This window comes from Cetorhinus maximus, unplaced genomic scaffold (genome assembly GCF_964194155.1).
Source record: "Cetorhinus maximus unplaced genomic scaffold, sCetMax3.hap1.1 HAP1_SCAFFOLD_72, whole genome shotgun sequence".
Lineage (NCBI taxonomy): Eukaryota > Metazoa > Chordata > Chondrichthyes > Lamniformes > Cetorhinidae > Cetorhinus > Cetorhinus maximus.
This window is the reverse complement of record NW_027596106.1, coordinates 1,442,914-1,467,086: the sequence shown is the minus strand read 5'-3', so window position 1 is coordinate 1,467,086 and position 24,173 is coordinate 1,442,914. Positions and strand designations below refer to the sequence as shown.

At 42.7% G+C, this 24,173-nt stretch overlaps 1 protein-coding gene across 1 annotated transcript in view; it reads right to left on the bottom strand.

Moving 5' to 3' along the window:
* The window catches only part of LOC144672836 (scavenger receptor cysteine-rich domain-containing protein DMBT1-like), a 46,618-nt gene that overhangs the window by 21,749 nt on the left and 696 nt on the right, over nucleotides 1-24,173 (bottom strand). The window contains exons 2-8 of the mRNA XM_078534817.1: nucleotides 23,325-23,360; nucleotides 21,307-21,621; nucleotides 19,196-19,501; nucleotides 12,125-12,439; nucleotides 9,000-9,314; nucleotides 6,662-6,976; nucleotides 2,246-2,560 (exon numbers count right to left, since the gene is read on the bottom strand). Coding sequence (XP_078390943.1) covers nucleotides 2,246-2,560; nucleotides 6,662-6,976; nucleotides 9,000-9,314; nucleotides 12,125-12,439; nucleotides 19,196-19,501; nucleotides 21,307-21,621; nucleotides 23,325-23,360 — 1,917 coding nt within the window. The remainder of the gene's footprint in view (nucleotides 1-2,245; nucleotides 2,561-6,661; nucleotides 6,977-8,999; nucleotides 9,315-12,124; nucleotides 12,440-19,195; nucleotides 19,502-21,306; nucleotides 21,622-23,324; nucleotides 23,361-24,173) is intronic.

The window sequence follows — 24,173 nt, the reverse complement described above, 5'->3', positions numbered from 1 at the left end:
ATACGGCTGCTGCAAGCGTTAAGAGACGAGATCCTCACCGGTTACTCAGTTTGATGGAGAGTGGGTTCAGCCGTTCGTATATCTGGCTTCAGGAGGCGGACCTGCCCCAAGTAAAACAAGCCAAGGAATCAAATGTGAACGAATGTTTCGTTAGCCTCATCCACATCCAGGCGTTTGTCATGAGGAGGCATTAATCTCTATAATGTTATTGGAAATAATTTTCAAATTAGGATTCAAGTAGGGTTTGTGCCTGTATATTTGTGTGAGTTGTGTGTGTGTGTTTGTGGGTGTGTGTTTGCATGAGTTGTGTGTGTGACTTAATAGGATTAAAGCCAGCTATCCTGGGTGCTCTTATGTATAATTGTTTCAGTTGTTAATTAGGTACGTGTAAATGTAGAATGTAAAGATTACCACAATGATATGGAGGCGTTGGAGAGGGTGTAGATGAGGTTTACCTGGATGCTGCCTGGTCTGGAGGTTATTAGTTAGGATGACAGGTTGGAGAAACTCTGATTGTTCTCAATGGAGCTACGGAGATTGAGGGGCGACTTGATAGATGTTTACAAAATATGAGTGGCATTGACAGAACAGATAGTCAGAATTTTTTTCCCAGGGTGGAAAAGTCAATTACTAGGGGGCATAGATTTAAGGTGAGAGGAGAAAACTATAAAGGAGATGTGCGGGGCAAGTCTTTTACGCAGAGGGTAGTGAGTATCTGGAATTCGCTGCCAGAGGAGGTGGTGGAAGCAGGTACGATAGTGATGTTTAAGAGACAGCTTGACAAACACATGAATAAGATGGGAATAGAGGGATTCGGACTCCGGAAGTGCAAAATGTTTTAGTTGACTGGCAATATGATCGGCGAAGGCTTGGAGGGCCGAAGGGCCTGTTCCTGTGCTGTAATGTTCTTTGTTCTCTTTCTTCTTTGTTCTGTTCGCAATGAAGGGTAAAGTTAAAAATCGTGCACCTAGCTAGGAGACGCAAAGCAATGTGTTTATATTCCGAAAATAAATGGTGGAATTAATTGATTATTGTTAGGAGGAGTAAAATTAAAGCACACTAGTAATACAATGAAAAAAATGATTGAATGGTTAATGCAGATATATAACGAATGGACCTTGTGTGTGTAAAGCAGAGGCTTTTAACATCTTAGCAGCCTGTAAACATAGGCCTGTGTCTGCAACAGAACCAAATTGATAGGGACCTCATTTTAAACTCTTAAGCTCAAATGTGCTTTTCCTGGTGTCTGCACAAAGTCTATGGGCTACTTTTGCCTTGGTGAAAGTTTACCTGGGAGTGATTAATTTGCGGAATTATTTAACAGCAATTATACTAGTAATTTGTAGACATGTGTATGTGTTAATTTTGTTATTAAATTAGGAAATCCTTATTTTAGTTTGACTTAAATGATCCCCGGAGGCTTGGTGGCCTTATTCCTGAATTCTGAGCTGCATCTCAAACATACCAATTGAATAAGTAGCGAATGACAGTTGTTCAACTTTCCGTCTGTGACTTAAATAACTCAGCCTTTAGCAACCTGCTGTGTCATAACAGCGGGCAATGCCACATACGTCTGAAAATTCGCGGTGAAATTTCGCACCTGCTGACTTCGTATGACTCATTTTCCTCATTGCTACGTTTCTGCTACATGAGGCTATCACTTGGCCCGGTTACATCATTTTAAGAGCTTATTGTGCATCGTGAAACGTAGATGTTCCGTTCTGGCGAAATTTAATTCAGGCCTGAATTCATCGGCCGTGGTTAGCGCTCCCTGTGCAATATTCATTTCCGATGGCCCTCAGTGCATCTGAATATCGGATATGTCGCTATTGAGTAAATCGTACAACATGATATTGGAGATTTATTTTCCCCTAAATATGAATTTTCCTTCTCTTTCAATTCATGCCCGTTCATTATCTGGAGGTTTGTGCTGAATATCCCGATCAAGAGTGCAAGACGATGCATTATAGAGTCATGGGTGCATATAGTAATAGAGTCATTACAGCTAATGAGAAGCATATTCGCAAGATCGATTGCGTATCGACTCTCTGTTGAGTAATAAAACCTGTCCCATTTCCCAGATTTATCTTTCTAGGCCACCAAGAATAGTTTCAGCAGGAGTTGATGCGATTCTGCTTTGAATCTACCTAATGGTGTACAATTAAGCTTCACTGTCATGCATTAATTCAAATTAGGACTGATACGTTTTTTAAACCGCTACTAAAACAACAGACAACATCATTACCTGAACATATAACCGACGCTGCCTCGCGAGGGTTGCAGTTATGTACTCCGATAGAATTGGATTCGCACTGCAATAATTTAAACTCTGTTCCATTGCAGTTGACTTTATCCAACCAGAAGGAACTCGTGGCAGCTCCAAAATGTGCATTTCCAGGAGCTGATATGGCGGGTCCGCAACCTAGTTCCTTACAAGCAACTTGTGCATCAAACATGTCCCAACTATCATCACAGACTGATCTCCAGTTGTTGTTGTAATAAACTTCCACTCTGCCGGAGCAAGAATCGATCCCATCCATTAATCGAATTTTAATTAATTCTAAAGGGAGGAATAAAAGAAAAGGCTCAGAAACTCTTCAAGCGAAACTTGCTTGACCAGAAACAAAGTGAAGTCAACAATATTATTGTCTCGGCTGTTTCCATGTACTATTTTGGATAATTAACTTGTTTCTTTTGTTCTGCAACAAAACATTGCAGTGCAGGGAATCGATTTTCATGTAAATGAATCCGCCGCTGCGCCTATTATGAGGATCAAATTCATAGTCTGAGAATGGGAGGTTTTGAGAAAGACTATAGGCCACAGTATGCAGAAACATCGACTCCTTCACCTAACGAGAGGACAGTTCGAAAAATTCGAAGCTCCGGTGAAGTTTCTGAGATGTGAAACGAATTGAATAACTCAAATGTGTTGGTTGACAGAGCCACAAGTTGCCGCGCTTGTGAACACGCACTATTTGTTTCCAAGGGTATTGAACTGAATCTCACCACTGGATACTTTTAAAATGTAAATAATTCAATCTTTTGGCAATTATTTTTTAAATGCCACATTTTCTGCTCTACAAAGGGACGTAAGGTGGCTGCTCCACACCACCATGTCCCAGCTTGGTCTCCTGTCTGTAAGGTGGATCCAGTAGTTTTAAATACATTGTAATTGCACATGTATTAGCTGGAATTTCACACCTCCTAAAGCCCAGAGAACTACTAACAGACTCACATCACACCTGGGACATTGCAGGCGAATTTCAAAAGTAGTTCAGGCTATTTAATTTGCTTCTGACGAGCCTACATTGATACATGGTTACGTGGATCAGCTGAGACTGCGGCTACATAAATACCTGACCCTCAAAATAGTTGCCACCCCTGTTAACAACTAATGACAGATGAATTATCAGAGCTGAAATCACAGTCAATTCCATGCGCTTGATAAGTGCCACATTTGAATTAATTGTGGCAAGGGAAGGCCACATGGCCCAACTCCCTCGGGCCATTGGTCATTTCAGTCCTATATGCTTTGTCTTCATATTCAGACATGGCCTTAAACATCAACAGGGCAGGAGAGCAGCAACCAGGCTAGGGAAGCAGTCTCAGCCGCGCAATGCTGGCGCGATTCCACAAATCACTGATCAACACCTGCCAAGTATTTAAATCACAGGAAAGCCAATTCTGCAGCCGCATCTATCGGTTCCAGGGTTTCTGAATCTGATAATCAAGCATGAACTCACGGTCATGGAGCCCCATTAGGAAGGAAACCCTGTGCCTTCTGACTTTGATGTCTGGAACTCCCTACATCTGATGATAATTTTCCAATGTCCTTCATGCTGCAAATCTCGTTCCCTATACCCGATTTTTACTGGGTGAATACAGCCCCCGCAAGATCTGATCCAAGGCTGTACCGGTCTATAGCGGGTTTCAGCTACAATGTTATGATCGGTAAGTAGAATTTCGAAGCCGGAGCATGATAACCAGTCAGCACAGGCAAGTAGCTAAGGATACATCATTCTAAAAATCTTTATGACTGCGATGTTTTAGCACGGAATGGTATGTTTTAATTGAAACCACAGTTCAGCAGAACTATCCAGATAGGCTTTGGTGGGTCATACGGGATTAAGCGGTTTGGAGAGCCAGGGGGGTAATGAGGATAAACAGCTAAGGCTGAAGACAAACAGTCCCACGGGCTGGAGACACGTGATTCTCACGTGACTGTGTAATGATGAGTTTAGAATCTAAAAAATGCAATATTGAGCTGATTAGTTCTGTCTAAAAAGACGATTCTCCTTTAATCGGTAGAGTTTTATTTTAGCTAGTCTCGGGAAGACTCTCCCTGCATTTGCATGAATAAAACGATCTCTAACTTCTTTCTCAGTTGCCTGTGGTCGATTCTTGGAAGTAGCCATGAGTTTATGGTTTTTCAAATCTGTGCTTATTTTTTGTCCGACAATAATTAAAACAAATCGTTTTTTTGTCTGCACATATAACAGACGCTGCCTCACCAGGGCTGCAGTTGTGATCTCCCAACCCGTCGGCTAGACATAGCACTAAGTTCGATTCATTGCCTTTGCATTTAACATTATCCAGGCAAAAGGAACCAGGAGCTTCACCAAAATGGGCACCATGAGGGGCTGATTTGACCGCCCCACAGACCAATTCTTCACTTGCAAATTTTGCATCAAGTATGTCCCAGTCACCATCACAGACTGCTCCCCAAATCTCATTATAATGTATCTTCACTCTTCCAGAACAGGAGTTTGACCCATTGCTCAATCGCATTGGGATCTCATCTAAAGGATTGAGGAGTGAATGAAATAATTTAACTTTACGTTGTATTGAAATACACACTGAGCAGCTCGGGTCGTGGATTGATTCGCCTCCATGTCTCTGATTTGGAAGATGTGGCTTCAATGCGCAATCCAGGACCCGAGCAACAGGGATGGCACATTACTGATGGGGGCTAACATGTTGATTCCAATCCTGTCAAACATTCCAATACAGCTTGGAAACGTTAAGAGACGAGAGCCTCATTGTTTGCTCAGCTCGATGGGGATTTTCCCTAACATCTGGCGTACTTGGCATCCGGCGGTGGACCTGCTCCAAGTAAAACAATCCATGAAATCAAACGTTAACGAATATCTCAACAGCCTCCAGGCATGTGTCATGAAGAGATATTAATCTTTATCATGTTAATGGAAATAATATTTAAATTGGGCTGGATGTAGTGTCTCTGTCTATGTGTTCGTCCATGTGTGGTTTATTTGGATTAAATCCAGCTCATTTGGCTTCATTCATGTACAGTAGTTTGAGATGTTAATTAAATGTACGTAAGGAAAGAAGGGAAATGTTACTGTCACATTTGCATTAAAAGAATTGGGAATATCTTGCACATAGTTAGGAGATAAAAATCAACGTGTTGAAGTTACAAATCAGGTTGATGGAATGACAGGATTATTGTTGGGAGCGGTAAATTTATATCAAACCAGTAAAAGAAGGGAAAATATACTTTAAAATGGAAAGCTATGTGTAAACCAAAATGGTTTTGTGTGTGTGAGGAATAAGCAGTTAAAATCTCACCATCCTGTAAAACTAGGACTGTGTCTGCACAGGTAACAAATTGCAAGGAGCCTCGATTTCAATTCGTATGTTCAAACGTGCTTTGTCAAGTATCTGCTTAAATTCTTGGAGAAGACTTATCTGGGAGTGATAAATTTGCGGTTTCGTTCAAAAGTCATTCAGATAGTAATTTGTATACATGTGTCTGTTTTTAATTTGTTGATAATTTGGGAAATGTTTAGTTTAGCTTTTTATCAATTCGTTCTCCGGATTGGTGGCCTTATTCCTGAATTCAGAGCTGCATCTCATATATACCAATTAAAAACATAGGCTATGACAATTGTTTAAGTTTCCTTTTGTGTTCTAAATAACTCAGCCTTTATCAACTGCTGTGTCGCAACAGCGGACCATCCCACGTGCGGCTAAAAATACGCCGTCAAATTTCCCAACTCCTGCCTTCTCGTCACCCGTGCTCCTCATTCCTAAGTTTCTGCTTTGGGAGGATGTCACTTGCCCAGGTTACTTCATTATAACAGTAGCTCTGTGCAATTTGCGGGTTAGATACGCCGTCCGGGCGATATTTTTAGTCTGGCCTTAATTGATCGGCCGTGTTTTACGATAGTCTTCTCTAATGGGGCTCAGTGCATCTGAATATCAGTTACCTCGTTAGCGGGTAAGTCGTATAACGTGAGGTCAACAAAATATTTGTAACTTGTTTCCTCCAAAAAATGTCAACTCATACTGCTACAAATCTTGACCATGCAGAATCTGGAATTCTATGCTGTCTAACACGGTCACGGTTGCTAAATAATGCATCACAATGTCTTGGGTTCAGAGAGTTATAGAGTCATTGCAGCAAATAAGGAGAGTCGAAAGATCTATTACACGGCCACACTCTGCTGAATATTAGAAACGGCCCAATTTCCCCAAAGTTTCTCTCTGGTCCACGAAGTTCAGTTTCAGCAGGAGTACATGCCATTGTGCTTTGAAAAAATCACATGGTGCACGACGGTGCTTCACTTTAAGGTGTAATTACAAATTAGGTTAGACAACTTTATTAAACTACTTAGAAAATAATGAAAGGCAAGATGTGTACCTGAACATATAACGGACGCTGCCTCGTTAGGGCTGCAGTTGTGTTCTCCGATAGAATTGGACTGGCACTGTAATAGCTCAGACTCAGTTCCGTTGCAGTTGACTTCATCCAACAAGAAGGAACTCGTTGCAGTCCCAAAATAAGCATTTCTGGGGGCTGATTTGGTGGGTCCGCAACCCAACTCTTGACAAGCAACTTGCGCATCAAGCATGTCCCAACTATCATCACAGACTGATCCCCAGGCGTTGTTGTAATACACTTCCACTCTGCCGGAGCAGGAACCAATCCCATCCATCAATCGAATGTTAATGGAATCTAATGGAAGGAAGGAAACAGAAGGTTATCAACATCTTAAAGCTAAATTCACTTGAGCAGAATCAAAGTGAAGTCAACAATATTATTGTCTCCTGTGTATTCATGTTTCCTTCCGCATTTTAAATTTGGTTTTTGCGCCTGCACAATAGCATTGCAGTGTAGGGTATCGATTATCATCTGAATGGCCTTTCTGCTGATCCGAAAATGAAGATCAAGTTCAATGTCTGTAGTGGGAAGGGTCGCAGGAGGACCTCAACCCAAAATATGCAGACTTTTCGATTCCTTTACTAAGCAGGTGAACATGTGCAACAATGCAGTATTCTTCGTAAATTCCTGAGATGTGATCAGAAGTTTAAATTCAACATGTTGTTTAACAGGACCATAGCGGGCACCCTTGTATCTACGTACTGTTGGGTGTCAAAGGCGCTAAAATGAAAGTCAATATTCGATATTGAAAAAAAAGAAACACCTCATTCTTTTTGCAATTTTTTTTCCAAAGTCAACATTTTCAGCTCAATAAAGTGAAGTAAGTTGGCTGTTCCACACCACCTGATCACACCTTGGCCTTCTGCCTGCAAGGTATCACCAGCCGTTTCGTGGACAATGCAATTATAGATTTCTGTTCTGGAATTTCACAGATCGTTGGCCAGGGATCTACCAGGAGGCTCAGATCACATCTGGGAATGTAAATTTCATGCAAATTTCAGAAGGAAATCAGGAGATTGCATTTGCTTTCGATTAGCCCACATTGATACTGGATCCAGTGGATCTGATCAGACTAGGACTCCATAAATGCCAGACCCTGAACATAGTTTGCACCCATGTTAATTAGTAATCACAGAGGGATTTTCAGAGCTGAAATGAAAATCAATTCCAGAAGCTTGATAAATGTAACATTTTAATTCATTGTGGAGACGGAAGGTCACATGATGAAAACCCCGGGCCATAGATTTTTTGGTCTGATATATTTTGTGTACGCGGGCAGACTGGAGCTTTCACGTTAACTGGGCCGGAGAGCAGAAAAGAGGCTGGGGAAGTAGCCTTAACCGCACAAAACCGGATTGATTATCGAAATCCCTGATCAACAACATGCCAAATGGTTTACTGACAGAAAAGCCAATCTTGCAGCGGGGCCATTCATCCCAAGTGTTATTGTTCCCTTTAACCAGGCATAAACACATCTGGACGGAGCCCCAACACATAGGAAACCCTCTCTCTTCTGGCTTTGAATTCTGGAACTCCCGTTATGTGAGCTTAATTTTCCTATGGCCTATGTTATGACATTAGTTCGACATTCCCTCTGTGATTTACATAACACAGCCTTTATCAACTGCTGTGCCATAACAGCGGACAATCCCATATAGATCTGAAAATGCATCGTCAAATTTCACAATTCGCATGACTCGGTTTCCTCATTGATATTTTTCTGCTGCAGGAGGATATTACTTGCCGAGGTTACATCATTATAACAGTTGTTCTGTGTAACGCGGAGTTTAAATACACGGTTCGTGCGATATTGTTAGCCTGGGCTAAATTCATCGGCCGCCTTTGGTGCGCCCAGTACCAAAGTCGATTAAAATTGGCCTCAGTGCATCTGAATATCGGGAAAGTCGTTAGCGGATAAGTCGTACAACGTGAGGCCAACACAATATTTGAAATTATTTTTTTCTAAAAATATCTTCTCATCCTGTTACAAATCATGTTCATGCACAAACCGCGTCACGGTTGCGAGATGATGCATCAGCGTGTCGTGGATTCGTCGAGTTGTAAATTCATTACAGCTAAAATGAGGATACTTGACAGGTCAATTCCGTGTCAACTGCCTTTTGAGTATTAAAACCGGCCCCATTACCCCGATTTATCTCTCCAGACCATCAGCCTTAGTTTCAGCAGGAATTCGTGGGGTTCTGCTTTGAAACTATCAAATTCTGCACAGTTGTGCTTCACTGTATGGTATAATTTGAAATTAGGTCTGACAACTATATTAAACAACTTAGAAAATGAAGAAAGGCAAGGTCTTTACCTGAACATATAACAGACGCTGCCTCGCCAGGGCTGCAGTGGTGTTCTCCGATAGAATTGGACTGACACTCGAATAGCTCAGACTCTGTTCCATTGCAGTTGACATCATCCAACCAGGAGGAACTCGTTGCAGCTCCAAAATGAGCACTTCCAGGGGCTGATATGGCGGGTCCGCAACCCAGTTCCTTACAAGCAACATGTGCATCCAGCATGTCCCAGCTATCATCACAGACTGATCCCCAGGTGTTGTTGTAATACACTTCCACTCTGCCGGAGCAAGAATCACTCCCATCCATCAATCGAATTTTAATCAATTCTAAAGGGAGCCAGAAAACAGAAGGTTTAGAAAATCTTCAAGCGAAATTTACTTCTCGAGAACAAAGTGAATTCAACAGTGTTATTTTCTCTTGTGTTTTGATGTATTCTTCTGAACCTTAACGTTGCTTTTTTTTTTGGCCTGCACAAACGAAATGTGTTTCCGCTTTAGAGGGAGAGGTAATGAATTTTTAGCAAGCCTGTAAGCCTAGGATTGTGTCTGCCAACGAACCAGATTGCAAGGAGTCCCATTTTGAATTCGGAAGTTCAAATGCACTTTGTCTGCTGACTGTTTAAAGTATACGGGTTACTGTTGCATTGGTGAAGATTTAGATGGGAGCGATTAATTAGCGGATTTGTTTAACAGTGTTAACACTAGTAATTTATTGGCATGTGTATGTGCTTAATTTGTTGCTAAATTACTAAATATTTTTTTTAGTTTGATTTAAATAATTGCTGGAGGCTTTGGAACAATTCGAGTTTCTGGGTAAGTTCCTGAGATGTGATAAGGATTTAAAACTTCAACGTGGTGGTTGCCAGAGCGACAAGTTGGTAGCCTTATGCCTACGTGCTGTTGGGTTGCTAAGGCACTGAATTGAAAGACAACAATGGATATTAAAAACAAAGAAATCCCTTCATTCTTATTGGAATTATTTTTTTAAACTCAACATTTTCTGCTCAGCAAAGGATGGTAAGGTGGCTGCTCCACTCCACCTGATCACAGGTTGGCCTTCTGTCTGGCATGTAACTCCAGCAGCTTCAATAACGTTGTATTTGTTGCGTTTTGTTGCGGAATTTCACACCTCGTTTTGCCAGCGATCTACTAAGAGAGTCAGATGACACCTGGCAATGTTCACAAAAATTTCAAATGTAATCAAGGAGATTTCATTTGCATTTGAGAAGCCCACATTTATACTGGATTTAGTTGACCTGCTGAGACTATGATCGCATAAATGCCAAACCATGAACACATTTGTCAACCCTGTTAACAAATAATGACACGGGCATTTTCAGAACTGAAATAAAGGTCAATCCCATCCGCGTAATAAATTTCATATTTGAAGACGTTACGAAGAATGGCGGTCGCATGACCCAAGACCTGGGCAATCGTCCATAAGTACATAAGAACGCAAGACGTTAGAGCAGGAGTAGGCAATTCAGCCCCTCGAGACTGGCCCGACAATAATTACGCTCAGTACTCAACTCCTTTCGGCCTGAACTCCAACTTCCCGCCCTTTCCCCGTAGCTATTCAACCCATTTCAAATTAAAAAGCTGTCCATCTCATCCTTAAACTTATTCAGCGTCCCTGCATCCACTGCTCTCTGAGGTCGTGAATTCCACAGTCTCACGACCCTTTGGAAAATGTATTCATTCTCATCTCTGATTTAAATCTACCACCCCTTTTCCCAAAACTATGGCCTCACGTTCTAGAATACCCCAGAAGTAGCAACATCCACTCCACATCTACTTCGTCTATCTCCTTTAGTATCTTGTATAACCTTCAATTACATCTCATCTCATGCTTCTGAACTCTAGCGATTGCTCAACCTCTCATCATATGACAAGCCCCGCACCTCTGGGATCAATCTAGTGAACATCCCCTGAACCGCCTTCAGTCCAACTTCATCCTTCCTCAATTTAGCGGAGCAAAACTGTGCGCAGTACTCCAGGTGCGGTCCCAACAATGCCTTGTACAGTTAAAAAAGCACTTCCCTATTTTTGTACTCTATTCCTTTAGCAATAAATGCCAAAAATAATTTTTCCTTCCTTGTAAACTGCTAAACCTGCATACTAGCTGTCAGCGATTCATGCACGAGGACACTCAGATCCCTTGATAATTTGTCTTCAACGGGAACCTGGAGCTTCCATGTCAATTATCAGTAGAGCAGCAAAGAGGCTCGGGAAGCAGCCTCACTTCCGAAAAGGCGTATTGTTTCTAAAAATCTCTGATCAAAACCTGGAAAGTGGTCGAATGACAGAAAAGCCAATCGTGCAGCAGCGTAAATCGTTTCACGGGATTTTCTGTCCGTTAACCATGCATAACTTCACCTGGTTGGAGCCACAATTATTCGAGTGGGAGGGTGAAAATTTGACCTGGAGGGAAACGGTCTCCTATATGACATTGAAGTCTGGAAACACGACACCTGATAGTAATTTCTCTATGGCTTTAAAGATGTAAAACTCCTTCCCTCTACTGGATTTTTACCATGTCAATAGAGTCACTCTCAGGGACAGTTCAAAGCCTGTACCAATATAATGAGGGTTTGAATTACAAAGAGCCTTTGGAAAGTAGAATGTTCAGTCCCGAACACGTGATCCATGCAACAGAAGCCAGTCGCTAAGGACACATGATTCGGAATATCTTTAACATGGTAAGTGTTAAACGCGGATATCATTTTTCATTTGAAACCAAAGGACATCAGAACTCTCCATCAGCACATTGGGGGTCATTAGCGATTATCTGGATTGGAGGCTGAAGTGCGATGAGCAGAAACAGATAATGGTAAAGGACAAACTGTGTCCGCGCCTGGTGACACCTGCCTATCATGTGACTATGTGCTGACAATATGGAAATACGTTACAACATTTTGTTCGTTATTAGTTGTACATAAAGAAGATATATTTCCTGTAATCGTTAGAGATTTGTTTTAGCTAGTCTAAGGCAGACTCTTCCTGCGTTCGTCTGAACCAAACGATTGTTAACCTCTGACTGAGTCTCCTGTGTTCAGTGCCTAGAAACCACCAGAACAACATGCTATTTTAAAATTAATTTATTTCTCCGCGGGATGTGGAAACAAATCCATTTTTACCTGAACATATGACCGACGCTGCCTCGCCAGGGCTGCAGTTGTGTTCTCCCAAGGCGTTGGCTTGACATTGCACAAGGCTCGACTCATGACCTTTGCACTTGACATCATCCAGCCAAAAGGAACCAGGAGCTGAAGCGAAATGGGCATCGTGAGGCGCTGATTTGACCGCTCCGCAGCCTACTTCCTTACATACAACTTTCGCAGCAAGCATGTCCCAGCCATCATCACAAACTGCTCCCCAAGTCTCATTATAATGTATCTCCACTCTTCCAGAACATGAGGTTGTCCCATTGATCAACCGCACTGGAATCTCATCTAAAGGAAGGGAAGACAGAATAAACAAAGTAAATCTGCATCGTCTCTTGAAATACATGCACATTCTGGACGTCTTATGATGCAGTGAGCCGAGTGCGTGTTGGCATTTGTGAAGCTCCGGCTACGAAACTCAATCCACGAGCAGAGGATAAATGTCACGGGGCCAACCAGATTGACTATAATTTTGTAATGCTGCCATTATGGCTATTGCAAGCGATAAGAGATGAGAAATTCATTTTTAGCCATGCCTGGTGCGGAGAACGCGCCTGATATTTTCTACCTGGCTTCAAGTGACGCACCTGCTCCGAGTCAAACAAGCTATGGATGGAAATGCCTCAAGTGCTTCGTCGCCCTCCTCCGCCTCTCGGCGCTCTAACCCATATAAGTATATACTCACAACGTCAACATTTCCAATCTCCATCCCTCCCCCGCCTCGTTTTGCTCAATGCTGTGTTCCCGCTGAATGGGCAAATTGCTTCCCGAGGAGGCAACATTACAACATCTGCCAAATATGCTCTCAATTCCGCTTTATAATTTCATCGATGTTGGCACATTCATGTCCAGGACTCTCTGTCCCATTAAACCCGTTAGAACTGTTTTGCTTCGTGTACAGAGCCTCTCGCTGTCACCTATTACCAAGTTTTGAGGTTCAAATACTGACCCTCCAACTTGAATTCACTCAGTTCCATTATCCAGTTGCGTGCGTACCCTACTACCCCATTTGCCACTTATTGCGATGCGTAAGTCTCATCGTCATTTACGGTTTTTATTCGATACTGGCACCTGACGGCTATTTTGAAATTTGTTCATGATTCTTTGAGCGCAAGCACAAGTGTTAGATTATGCATTTTGGTAGGAATACCATGGACCGCCAATATGCAGCAAAGGTTTGAAATTTTGAACGGGGTGTAGGAGCAGACATACCTCGGTTTATATGTGCATTGATCGTTCAACGTGGCAAAACAAGCTGATACAGACGTTAATAAAGCCCATGCAATCCTGTTATTCTGTAGTCACACTCAGAAACATTCATGCACAAATTTGCGAATGTATAAGTGTGAATATAGAAAACTATAACAAGTGCGCCATTCATTTGTTATTATCTGAGCTGTTATTTAAATTTAATATTTTCAATGGGTGAAAGGACAGAGCTTAAACGGTGCACCCTCTTGCCCACCCTAACGAGCCGAAAGTGCAAATCTGACTAATTTTAAGAGGACTAAATAGACGGTAACAGAGCGGTCATCCATTTACCTCACACCGTTTTATTTTTCTTATATTTTCTCTACTCACTAACGCCATGACTGCGAGTTGAAATTACTCACCCTAATTACTGATCCCTGTCTATATAGTTTCACTAAAATTAATCGACGAAAACTACTGGATGGGAGAATTCAGGTTCCAACATACATCTGGATAAAAATCGTTTCCTTGCGCAGGCCTTTAGCCGTGTTTTTGAGGACACATTAAAAGATGCCAAAATGGTGAAAGGTTACAAATTTTTGTACTAGTAAATGTGTTGTCATGGAGGGAGCAAAGGTTAACTAAGGCTGCACCTGCTGCAGCCTAATTAAAAACAGGAGAAAAAAACAGTAGTGCAAGCCTTGAACATATTCGTTCGTTTGTATAGAGTGGGCACTTGCCTATCAATGTACGTAGCTTCTGGGAGCAAGAGACGCTGCGGACGATGAGATACATCATGGACGCAAAAGTTACCCGGATGCTTTGCAGCAGAAGGCAGTCACACCCCGCAAAGGTCTTACCTCCTGATTTGGTCAGGAACAGGAGAGTGTGGCTGTGACTGAGGCAGATAGAGGGACTAAGAGGACAGATGTGCAGAAGAACTTCAGCCTTTGCAGCATTCCAATATGGTTGAGGTTTTTGCAGGCTGTTCGCATGAGAGTAAGGGCTGCAGGGCAGTTGAACAGACTAACCAAAGAACCTTGGTATAGGAAGACTTTCAAGTTGAGGAAGCACAAATGATTATAGTGGGAGCATGGGACAGTATAGTGAACGGGATTGACACTATTCTCTGCAGTAAAGTGCATGAGTCCGGAAGGATGTGGCAACCATCCGGTTCTGGGGCTGGGACATGCGATCGGCCCTGGAGAGGAAATTGAAGTGGAAGGTGGAGGAACCAGTTGTCGTACTCCATGCAGATAACCAATGACAGAGGTAGATCTAGGAAAGGGCTACTCCATAGAGGGCATGCGGAGCTAGGCACTAAATTCAAAAGAAGTTCAGCAAAGTTAACCACATCTGGATTATTACCCGAGCTACGGGTAAATTGACATCGTGTACATGACATTCGATTGAGGGACATGTAGCTCATAGTCTCGAGTGGGAGAAGTGCGTTCCGATGTGCGGGACACTGACGCCGGTATTGGGGTCAGTTTGGGAGGTTCCATTGGGGCTTCCTACAACTGAACCGTGCTGGCAACAGTATTCCAGTGAGTCACAGAATGAGGGAAATAGGGAAGGTTTGAACTTAATAGTGGGGGCAAGAAATCAACTTTCCAAAGATGTGATAAATTAAAGTGTAGTGAATAGAGAAGAGAGATGCACATTAATCGGGAAACGATTAGTAGACGGTGACAGGGAGGGACAGAGAGTGCAGCAGTAGAAATGTTACATTACATCTGCAAATGAGGTTAGTAGATTCATTAATAAGAAACGGATTGAAAACTAAAGGTGATGTATCCAAATGCACATAGCATTCGAAGGAAAATATCAGATTAACTGAGACCACAGATATAAATACATAAATATGATATGATAGGCATTACAGACTTGGCTGCACGGAAACATAGATTGGCAGCTCAATATTGAAGGTTAAGTGATATTGAGGAAGGGAAGTAAGCTAGGCAGAAGTGGAGGGTTGGTTCCATTAATTAATGATGTAACCATACAGCAGACGAGTATAAAGAGAGGAATAATGGGACCTTCTCAGAAAGGGAGGGCAATAATCATGGCGGATTTTAATCTGAATGTGGAATGGAAAATTATAAGCACAAAGGAAGTGGGAGAAAGCTGGTGGAGCTGTGTGCTGACTAAGTCCCCGTGTCCTCATGAGATTAATCCTCCTTTCGGGTCTTAAATAAGTGTCTAATGAAATAGCTGAAGCGTTGGGTTAATGTTCCTTGTTTGTAAATTAGTGAATGTAACCCGTTTATTCAAAAAAGCGGGGAGACACAATATGGGAATCTACAGGCAATGAGATAAACGTCTGTCATAGCGGCAAATGTTAGAAGCTGTGATTAAAGAGGCTATGGCAGGGCACATGGAAAAATTGAGCATAATCAGGCGGAGTCAACATGGTTTTGTGTAAGGGAAATCATAAATCGCCAATTTATTGGAGTTCCTGAAATCTGCAACAACGGCTGCGGATCGATGGGGAGAGATGGGCCTACTGTCATTAGATTTCCAAAACGAATTTGATGAGACGCAAGGTCAAACGTTATTGTGAAAGCAAGACCCTGCTGGTGTTAGGGTTAACCTATTGGGGTGGATAGAACATTTCCTCGCCTATAGGAAGCAGAGGTCATGATGGCGTCATTTTTCCCTGGTTGACAAGAGATAACAAGTGGCGTGCCACAGGGACGTGTGCTGGGGATTCAACTGTTTACCATTTACATAGGTAACTCGGATGAATTTGGGGAAGTGCATCTGCTACGTTTGTAGAGATAGACTCCATAGTAAGTTACAAAGAGAACACAAGGAGGCTAGAATAGGATACAGATAGAGTGGGGGAAAAAAGAAAACGTGGCGAATGGAGTGTACTTTGGGCAAGTGTGAAATTTTCCCAATCAAACGTCAATACCATTGCCTGAAGGGCTGTACAAGTCAAGCAGATAAGAATAGCCGGCTACTGTTCCTCGCATTGCTATGAAAGTTATGAATCTACAGAAAGCTCCTTAAATAAACCGCCATTTATATTTCACACAGCACGTCTATTTAAAATAAAACAACCTGTTTTTGCCTGTGACTATTAATTGTTTCAATGTGAGACCGCAGTCTTGTAATCTTGCCTGCTGTTCAGTATTTGCTTCATTTTGTTTTGCATGTCAACTAGAAGGCTGTCTTCAATAACGGGTTCTACAGCGGAAGAACATCTTGTTAGGTGAGCCAGTGGTACATCATGGCGTTTACTGGTGACATATTGCAAGTCATATGTGATGCCTTCACTGAATTTTCTGAAAAATCCAGCTTTGCCAGAACAAATGACCGACGCTGTCTCACCATCTGCGCAGTTGTGTACTCCCAGTGGTCTTGCTTGGCAATGGAATAAATTGGACTCAGATCCTGTGTAGCTTCCGTCATCCAACCAGAATGGACGCATTACTTGTCCAAAGTGAGGACTGCAAGGAGCTCATTTGGCGGGGCCACAGCCGATCTGCTTACAGGCAACATTCGCATCGATCATGCCCTAATTGTCATCGCAAACCGACCCCCATATGTTATTGTAACATACCTCCACTGTCCCGGACCAAGTGTCACTCCCACCGAGCAATCTCATTGTGGCCGGCGCTAAAGCAGGGGCGATGGTAGAATGTAAGCGCTGGTCCTCCTGCGAAAGATTACCCTGAGCATTCTCGCCTCATCTGTTTCTGCTTCATTCTCTCCGGGGGTGCGGGCAGCCTTTTGCAAGACCTCCATTTGTTGCCCACCCCTCAATTGGTGCCTGGCTGGGCCATTAATCAGAGGGCAGCTTAGGACTGTCCGCGTTGCATGACGCCAGGAAGCACATGTAGGCCAGACCGAGAGAGGGCAGCAGATTACCTTCCCTATGCCACATCAGCAAAGAGGTTTTAACGGCAATCGATGACGAGATGTCATGGTCACTACTGCTGAGATTAGCTTGACATTTCAGCTTTATCCATTGAAATCAATGGCCGTCAGCTGCCTTGGTGGGATTTGGACACGTGTTCCCAGAGCATGAACCTCGGCCCCTGGATCTCTCTTCCGGGGGCTTCACCCTAACAGCAGTGGCTCCTTCTGATTTCTAAATCAGTTTTTTCTTTGTCGAAAAGATTTTTTTGTGTGTGTTTAGGGCGTCAATTTCCATCTCCATCTCTGGCCTATTGGGCCTGCAATGTGGAGCAACTAATTGTTTGCCAAGGGATTACTGACATGTGAACTGCAGCTCAACATAATTAGAAACTCAGATCTCTCTATCAATGGGAATTGACAGCAATTCGGTCCATGCGGCTAGAGTTGTAAGGAAAATTGAAAAAAAGTTCCAATGATCGGACGAAAAGAGCGGCAGCGATGCGCCCTCGCACTACCCACAAACAAACCGCATGTTTACCTAACTTGGGAAGTGTGAAATAGAGGCCAGAGATACGTTTCTGCTTTAAGTACTTGAGGCCAGCACATAGAGTTAAAAAGCTCGTATAATTAATGGTCCATAATTAGTTAGTTTCACTAGTTTAATCGTTGGAGGATCCTTGGCTGGGACTGGTCACGTTTCGATGTATAGTATGCCCAGGGTGGCAAATGCATTGAATGGGATTTGACCTCAGAAGATTGACCTCAGTCCCATTCCCCCCCACCCCCCCACCCCACTCCGCCCCCCGCCCCTACCCCCCCCAACTTCCTCATCCAGCAGCCATCCTCCGCTGTGACAGGGCTTTTAGTTCAAGTGCGAATATTAACTCACTCCTTTTCCAGGACCTCCATTGGGCTATTTTATCAGACTTGTTCTCTCTTCTAATTAAAATGCAATGATATACCCGACTGATAACCAAGGGTGCAAAGCTTCCCCCGAGCATTGACACCGTTCCCCAGTTGATGATGTACCTTGCTGCCCTCACTGACTTTGCTGCCTGCGACCCTGCTGGCGTTGAAGTTGAGCTCAGTACAGACTCGTGCAGTTGCCCCTTGTCTTTCAAACCGGCTCTCTAAGCGTTATGGATTCAAAACTGAGTTCAAACATTTTGGACCTGAGCATCCGCCTCAATCTAGTTCCATATGTTTTCTTTATCATCACCTCCTCCTTTTGCTGGGTCAGTCTTAGTCTTGTACCTATCTATCTCCTCGTGTTACATTCAGGATTTTTTTCCGCATTATGCAGCATCATTTGGACACAGCTTTTGTTTCTTCATTATCTCCATAACAAGTGCCTTTGTCGTTGTGCATTGGAAAATTTTGTTACTTAACCTCCCCAACCTCCTCCCTATCACCGATCTCCCCCTTCTTCTTCCAGTCGCGTATCATTCCATGACTTCAAAGGCTCCTACTGCCTATGTGCCTTCAGTGATGACGAATTGTCATCAACCTGAAAGGTTAACCATCTTTCTCTCCACAGATGCCTGGCCGACTTGCTGAATGATTATTTTTTTGTTCTGATGTCAAGGCTTGCAGAATCGGTGGTGTTTCCTTTTTGTGTTGTGACAACAGTATGTTTTCAAATGTAGGGGTGAAATGTTGAAGAGAGGAGAAAGACATGGTTGCGTATGTGCATGGACCATTGAAGGTGGCAATGCAGGTTTAGAGAGCAGTTAATAACCTATACATTGTTTTTATTCTGAAAAAAACCTCGCATGCAAATGGGCAATTGAATGACTGCAGCCCACCCGAGGTATGGGGTAACCGTTGTTCCTCTCAAACTTGTGGCCTAATGTTTCAATCTACTGGATTGTAATAGGGAATTAAAAGCGCTACCAACTGAGTACAGTCCGTTAGGTTCTGATTCAGGCAAAATGCATTCGGCTGCCACGCATTAACCACAGGCCCTGCTGATTCGTTCAGACTTACCTGTTACCAATAGCGTCACAGGGTCGCTGCTCCCTGATGTTGCAAGTTTTCCGGATTTGTTTGTTTGGTAGTGACACATGTAGGTCCCACTCACACTCGAATCTGCACCCTGAATGGAAAATTGAATGCTGTAAACTCCATCCGGAGCAGTTTCGGAGGCAATGGGATCAACGTCACCAGCTTTCATGAAATAAAACGTGCTCCCTACGTATCGACTCAAAGCCGTGCAATTCAACGTTACGGCCTCTCCTGTCATGAACAAGCCATGTTTCCTTTCCAGAGAGAGGGTGGGCTTTGGTGGGCGGTCTGCAATCAAACATTTAAATAACTCACATTATCTCCAGTTCAAAGAGGGTGAACGAGCAGAAACTAAAGATCACTGAATGGGGTACGAAAAGATTTAACTTTATCTATTGCATAATCTGCGAAATATATAATTACAGTTTAGCCTATCTATTTCGCCTCGCTTAAGCACTAGCACGGTCAATGCATCAGGAACTATATGTACAGTGTTCTCCATGAGGAATAGTGGCCACTTGGACCCCCATTGACGGACTATTGCCGTCTATGTCTTGAGCACCGGTCTTAGTTCTGCCTGCCCGCAGAAGCAGTACTTCCGAATTCTCAGTGCATTGAATTTTTTGTCGGATCATCTTCATTTTCATTTTAGCTCCTTCATTTTATGCCTCAACATGTCCACCTCGGCTTGTTAAAAGCCATAATGTGCTAGGGAATTTCAGTTGCAAGTGGCATGCTGAGTTTCAGAATTAAAAGACAATTCTTTAAGCGCAGCTTTCAAGCAGAGCGAATCTGGCGTTGTCTATTGCCCAATGGAGCTCATGCCCACCATCCCTCCATTCACAACAGAGTATGACCCGCGAGCTTGGCAATCTGGTTCACATGATCACTATTCCTCGGTGTTTCCCCAATAGGCTGTTTGAGGTGCCATCGACAAAGGCTGCAGTACAGAACTGGTGAGCTGGTCAATTTGAATTGTAGGTGAAACGGGTCGCTATGCTTATATCGGGTCATGGTATGGAATACCTTAACGAGCCTTTTCAATACCACCTATATTGTGATTGGCTATGGAAGCTGCACTGTCTTTCCTGAATTAACCATCTCCTCATAATTTACCAAGCGCAATAATCCCAAAATTCCTGCAAGTGTCTCCCTTTGCCTGCTTACCTACTGGACGCTGAAGATTTCACTCTAATGGTCAAAATAGTGAATTTGTCCCTCCGCCCTGCTTGGCAGGTTATTATTTTTCTTATTATTATTTCTATTATTATTATTATTATTCCTGCACTGGATGTGGACATCGCTGGCTGGGCCAGCATTTATTGCCCATCGCTAGTTGCCCTTGAGAACGTGGTGGTGAGCTGCCATCTTGAACCGCTGCAGCTCTTGTGGTGTAGTTACACCCACAGTCCAGTTAGGAAGGGCGCTACAGGATTTCGACCCAGTGACAGTGAAGGAACGGCGATAGATTTCCAAGTCAGGATAGTGTGTGACTTGGAGTGGAACCTCCTGCTGGATGTCTTCCAACCTATCTGCTGCCCTTGTCCTTCCAGATCGTCATGGATTTGGAATGCGCTGTCTAAGGAGAAATGGTGAATTCCTGCAGTGTATCTTGTAGATGGCACTCACTGCTGCTACTGTGCGTCGGTGGTGGAGAGAGTGAATGATTGCGGATGTGGCACCAATCAAGCAGACTGCTTTGCTCTGGATAGTGTTCAGCTCCTTCAGTGCTGTATGAGCTGCACTCATCCACTCATTTGTGGAGTATTCCATCACACTCCTGATTTGTGCCCAAACAGATCCCTAAACAAACTTCAGCAAAATGTGGCGGAGCTACAAATTCATAAACCTCACATAGATTGGATTCCGTCAGTATGGTTAAGGAAATTTGTTTTCAAATTAAGTGCACAGAGACAGAAATCCATGCACTGTTTTAGCAAAAAATATTTGACATGTGTTTTGAAACAAGTAGCAATCATCGTATGTTATCTTCTGCCTCTGAATCTTTCGTTTTTGTCTGAGCTCTTTGCTTCTCTATAGAATAATATCGTTGATGTATTTCACATGTTGTCGAAAATAAAATGATTCTGTACCTGAGCAAACGACAGACGCATCCTCATAGTGATTACAGTTGTGCTGACCCAAGGCATTTGACTGACACTGCCACAGGTAGGACTCGGAACCATTGCATTGAACAGAGTCCAGCCAGATCGATGAGTTCCCTTGTCCAAACCTGGCTTCCCAGGGTGCCGATTGAGCAAAGCCGCAGTTCAGCTCTGTGCAGACAACGTCAGCGTCAGATATGTCCCAATCGTCATCACAAACTGTCCCCCACGTGTTATTGTGGTAGACCTCCACTCTCCCTGCACACGTGCCCTCGCCATCCACGAGTCTGACTGGGAATTGTTCTAAGGAATGCAAGAGAAAGTAAGTTTGACCAAATTTCTGGGAGCAAAATTAACCTGGGTTTTACAGAAGCAAAATCAGGAGGAAAAGCCGAAGCAGAAGGTGAAAATAAGTTCCGGAATAAATGAACCTGAATTTGGACTTGTGCAGCTATTCCAATCAGGGAACATCGGAATCTGCAACTCTTACACGGCACTACTGATATACAGATAATGATTGTCTATTGAACAGAGAATGACTGATACAGAATGTCATGACCAAACTGTTTCCTTCAGCTCCTTTTGACTGTTTCAACATTATAGTTGCCACTTTGAGCTAATTATTTATCATCTGATTGTGGCAAACTTATGAGCATTCATATTTGCCTTTCAACACCAGGTACTTGCACATTGCCCAAGTCAAGCAGATCAGAGTAGCTGGCTACTTTGTCTTGCATCTGTATTAAAACTAGGAAAGAGCAGGAAATTCCATCAGGAAATGCTGCCGTTAATGCCTCAATTAACATTCACTTAAATATTATATAATGTTATGTATCGGTCTGTGTTCACTGGCTGATTCATTGCCTGGCTGAATTATTCCCATATTCATGCTATTAGGCCATTGTTTAATTTTGTTTTAATAAAACATCATGTTGATTTATTATAGACGAGGGGGGACGAGCAACATTGCACTTTCAAATTCTTTGTCGTTATCCTTAGTCTGGTTATAATTTCCCACAGCTCAATTAAAACTCCCCTCAGTGCCTTCTATTGAAACGTTTATGAAGAATAACAATTTCAAGGTTTCACCAGGTATTGTGACAACCCAATATTCTCCAGACAGATTTACCTTTTCGGCGCATCATCTTGCTGAACTGTTCAACGTGCCTCAGCTGTTTTTAGGCCCGAGTATTCCTCAGGCTGGCCTGGCACGGGCTGTGTTTCAGGGATGCACCACAGCCCTGCTAGCTGTGTTAATGCGAAAACCAAATCTCATTCCCCCCTCATCACTACGCTCCTTGTCTTATGTTTCCAGTTGATGCTACAATGCCCCCATTCATCGTTGCTCTCAACCAATTCATGGCCTTGTCCCCCTCTATCAAGGTGATCGAATGCATTTAAAAAATAGAATAATTCGTCAGTACCCCTTACGTTGTAGACTCATGCACAACCACAATTTCCAAACTTCACACCATTACGCAAAACACCTTTTGCTGCATTCACTTGAATATATGCAATTCATCCCCTAAGCCTCTCTGCCTCTCTACCCCTTTCACCGTGCCCCCGTGAACATGAGTATTTTAACACGATTTGGTCACTGTCTTAATATCTCACCAACTCCATTTTATGACGCTCCTGTGAAATTCTGACGTTAACAACGGGAGGTAAAAATACATTTTGTTACTGATGTTTCATGTGCAAACCGGAACATAGTTCAGGCACATGATTTGTCATATTTTTAGGAGTGATATTCTGCTAACATCGGTGGTATCAGATTCGCCACCCATCACACAGAAATAGTAGGTTCCACTTCCATTAAACAAAACTCCTGAACATGTAACAACCATTTCTTTTAATCTGCCCGCAATTAAAACGGCTGCACTGTTGTTGATATTTTCATTAATATTACTAACATCAAACAGAAGATAAAATGGCATATGCACATCCATATTCATTACAATGGTACTAGGTGCACATATATAGTTTAAAACATAATAGTGTAGTACCTGTAGATATGAGATTCCACAGAAACACGATCTGAACTATAAGACAAATAAAATGTTATTAAATCATAATTATAAGGCGAGCTATTGGCCAATGAAGTTTCGCATTATATAATCGTCATGGAAACATTTTTCATGTTTCTTATTCTTATAATTGTAATAATAATAATATTTACTATTAATATATTCATCATCATCATCAAAAATGGATTATATAATAGTATTAATAATAGTTAATTGCAGACAGTGAGATAAAAATAGAGAATTTGTGTGGAGCATTAACATCAGTGGTAAGTGCTCACTTCAATGCAGAGTGTAAATTGTTGCTTCATTGGGAGAAATACAAGGTAACAAACTGCTGGATAAAGAAGTGAATGATTTTAAAATGAATTTATGAAACGTGTACCGGCCAGCAACGATGAGAAAATCATTGTGATGCCAGGGTGGCAGAACGGGGAATATTTTGCCAGCAGCTTCCTTGCTTTTTACTTCCAGCCTCTTTCACCTTTGAAATTCACTTTGTTCCTGAAATAAGATAGAACATCTATCATAAAAGGCACAGTTGAAATGAAATGGAGTATTCAATATATTGGTTATTTTTTTAATATTATTATTTCAAGGGGCCTGGGCAGCATTTTTATTGCCTATCTCCAGTTGCCCTAGAGAATATGGTGTTGAGTTGCCTTCTTGAACTGCGGCAGTCCTTGTGGTGTAGGTGCACCTGCAGTGCTGTTAGGGAGGGTGATTCAGGAATTGACCAGGTAACAGTGAAGGAACGGTGACATGTTTCCAAGCCAGGATGGTGAGAGGCTTAGAGGGGAAATTGCAGACGGTGCTGTTCTAACTATCATC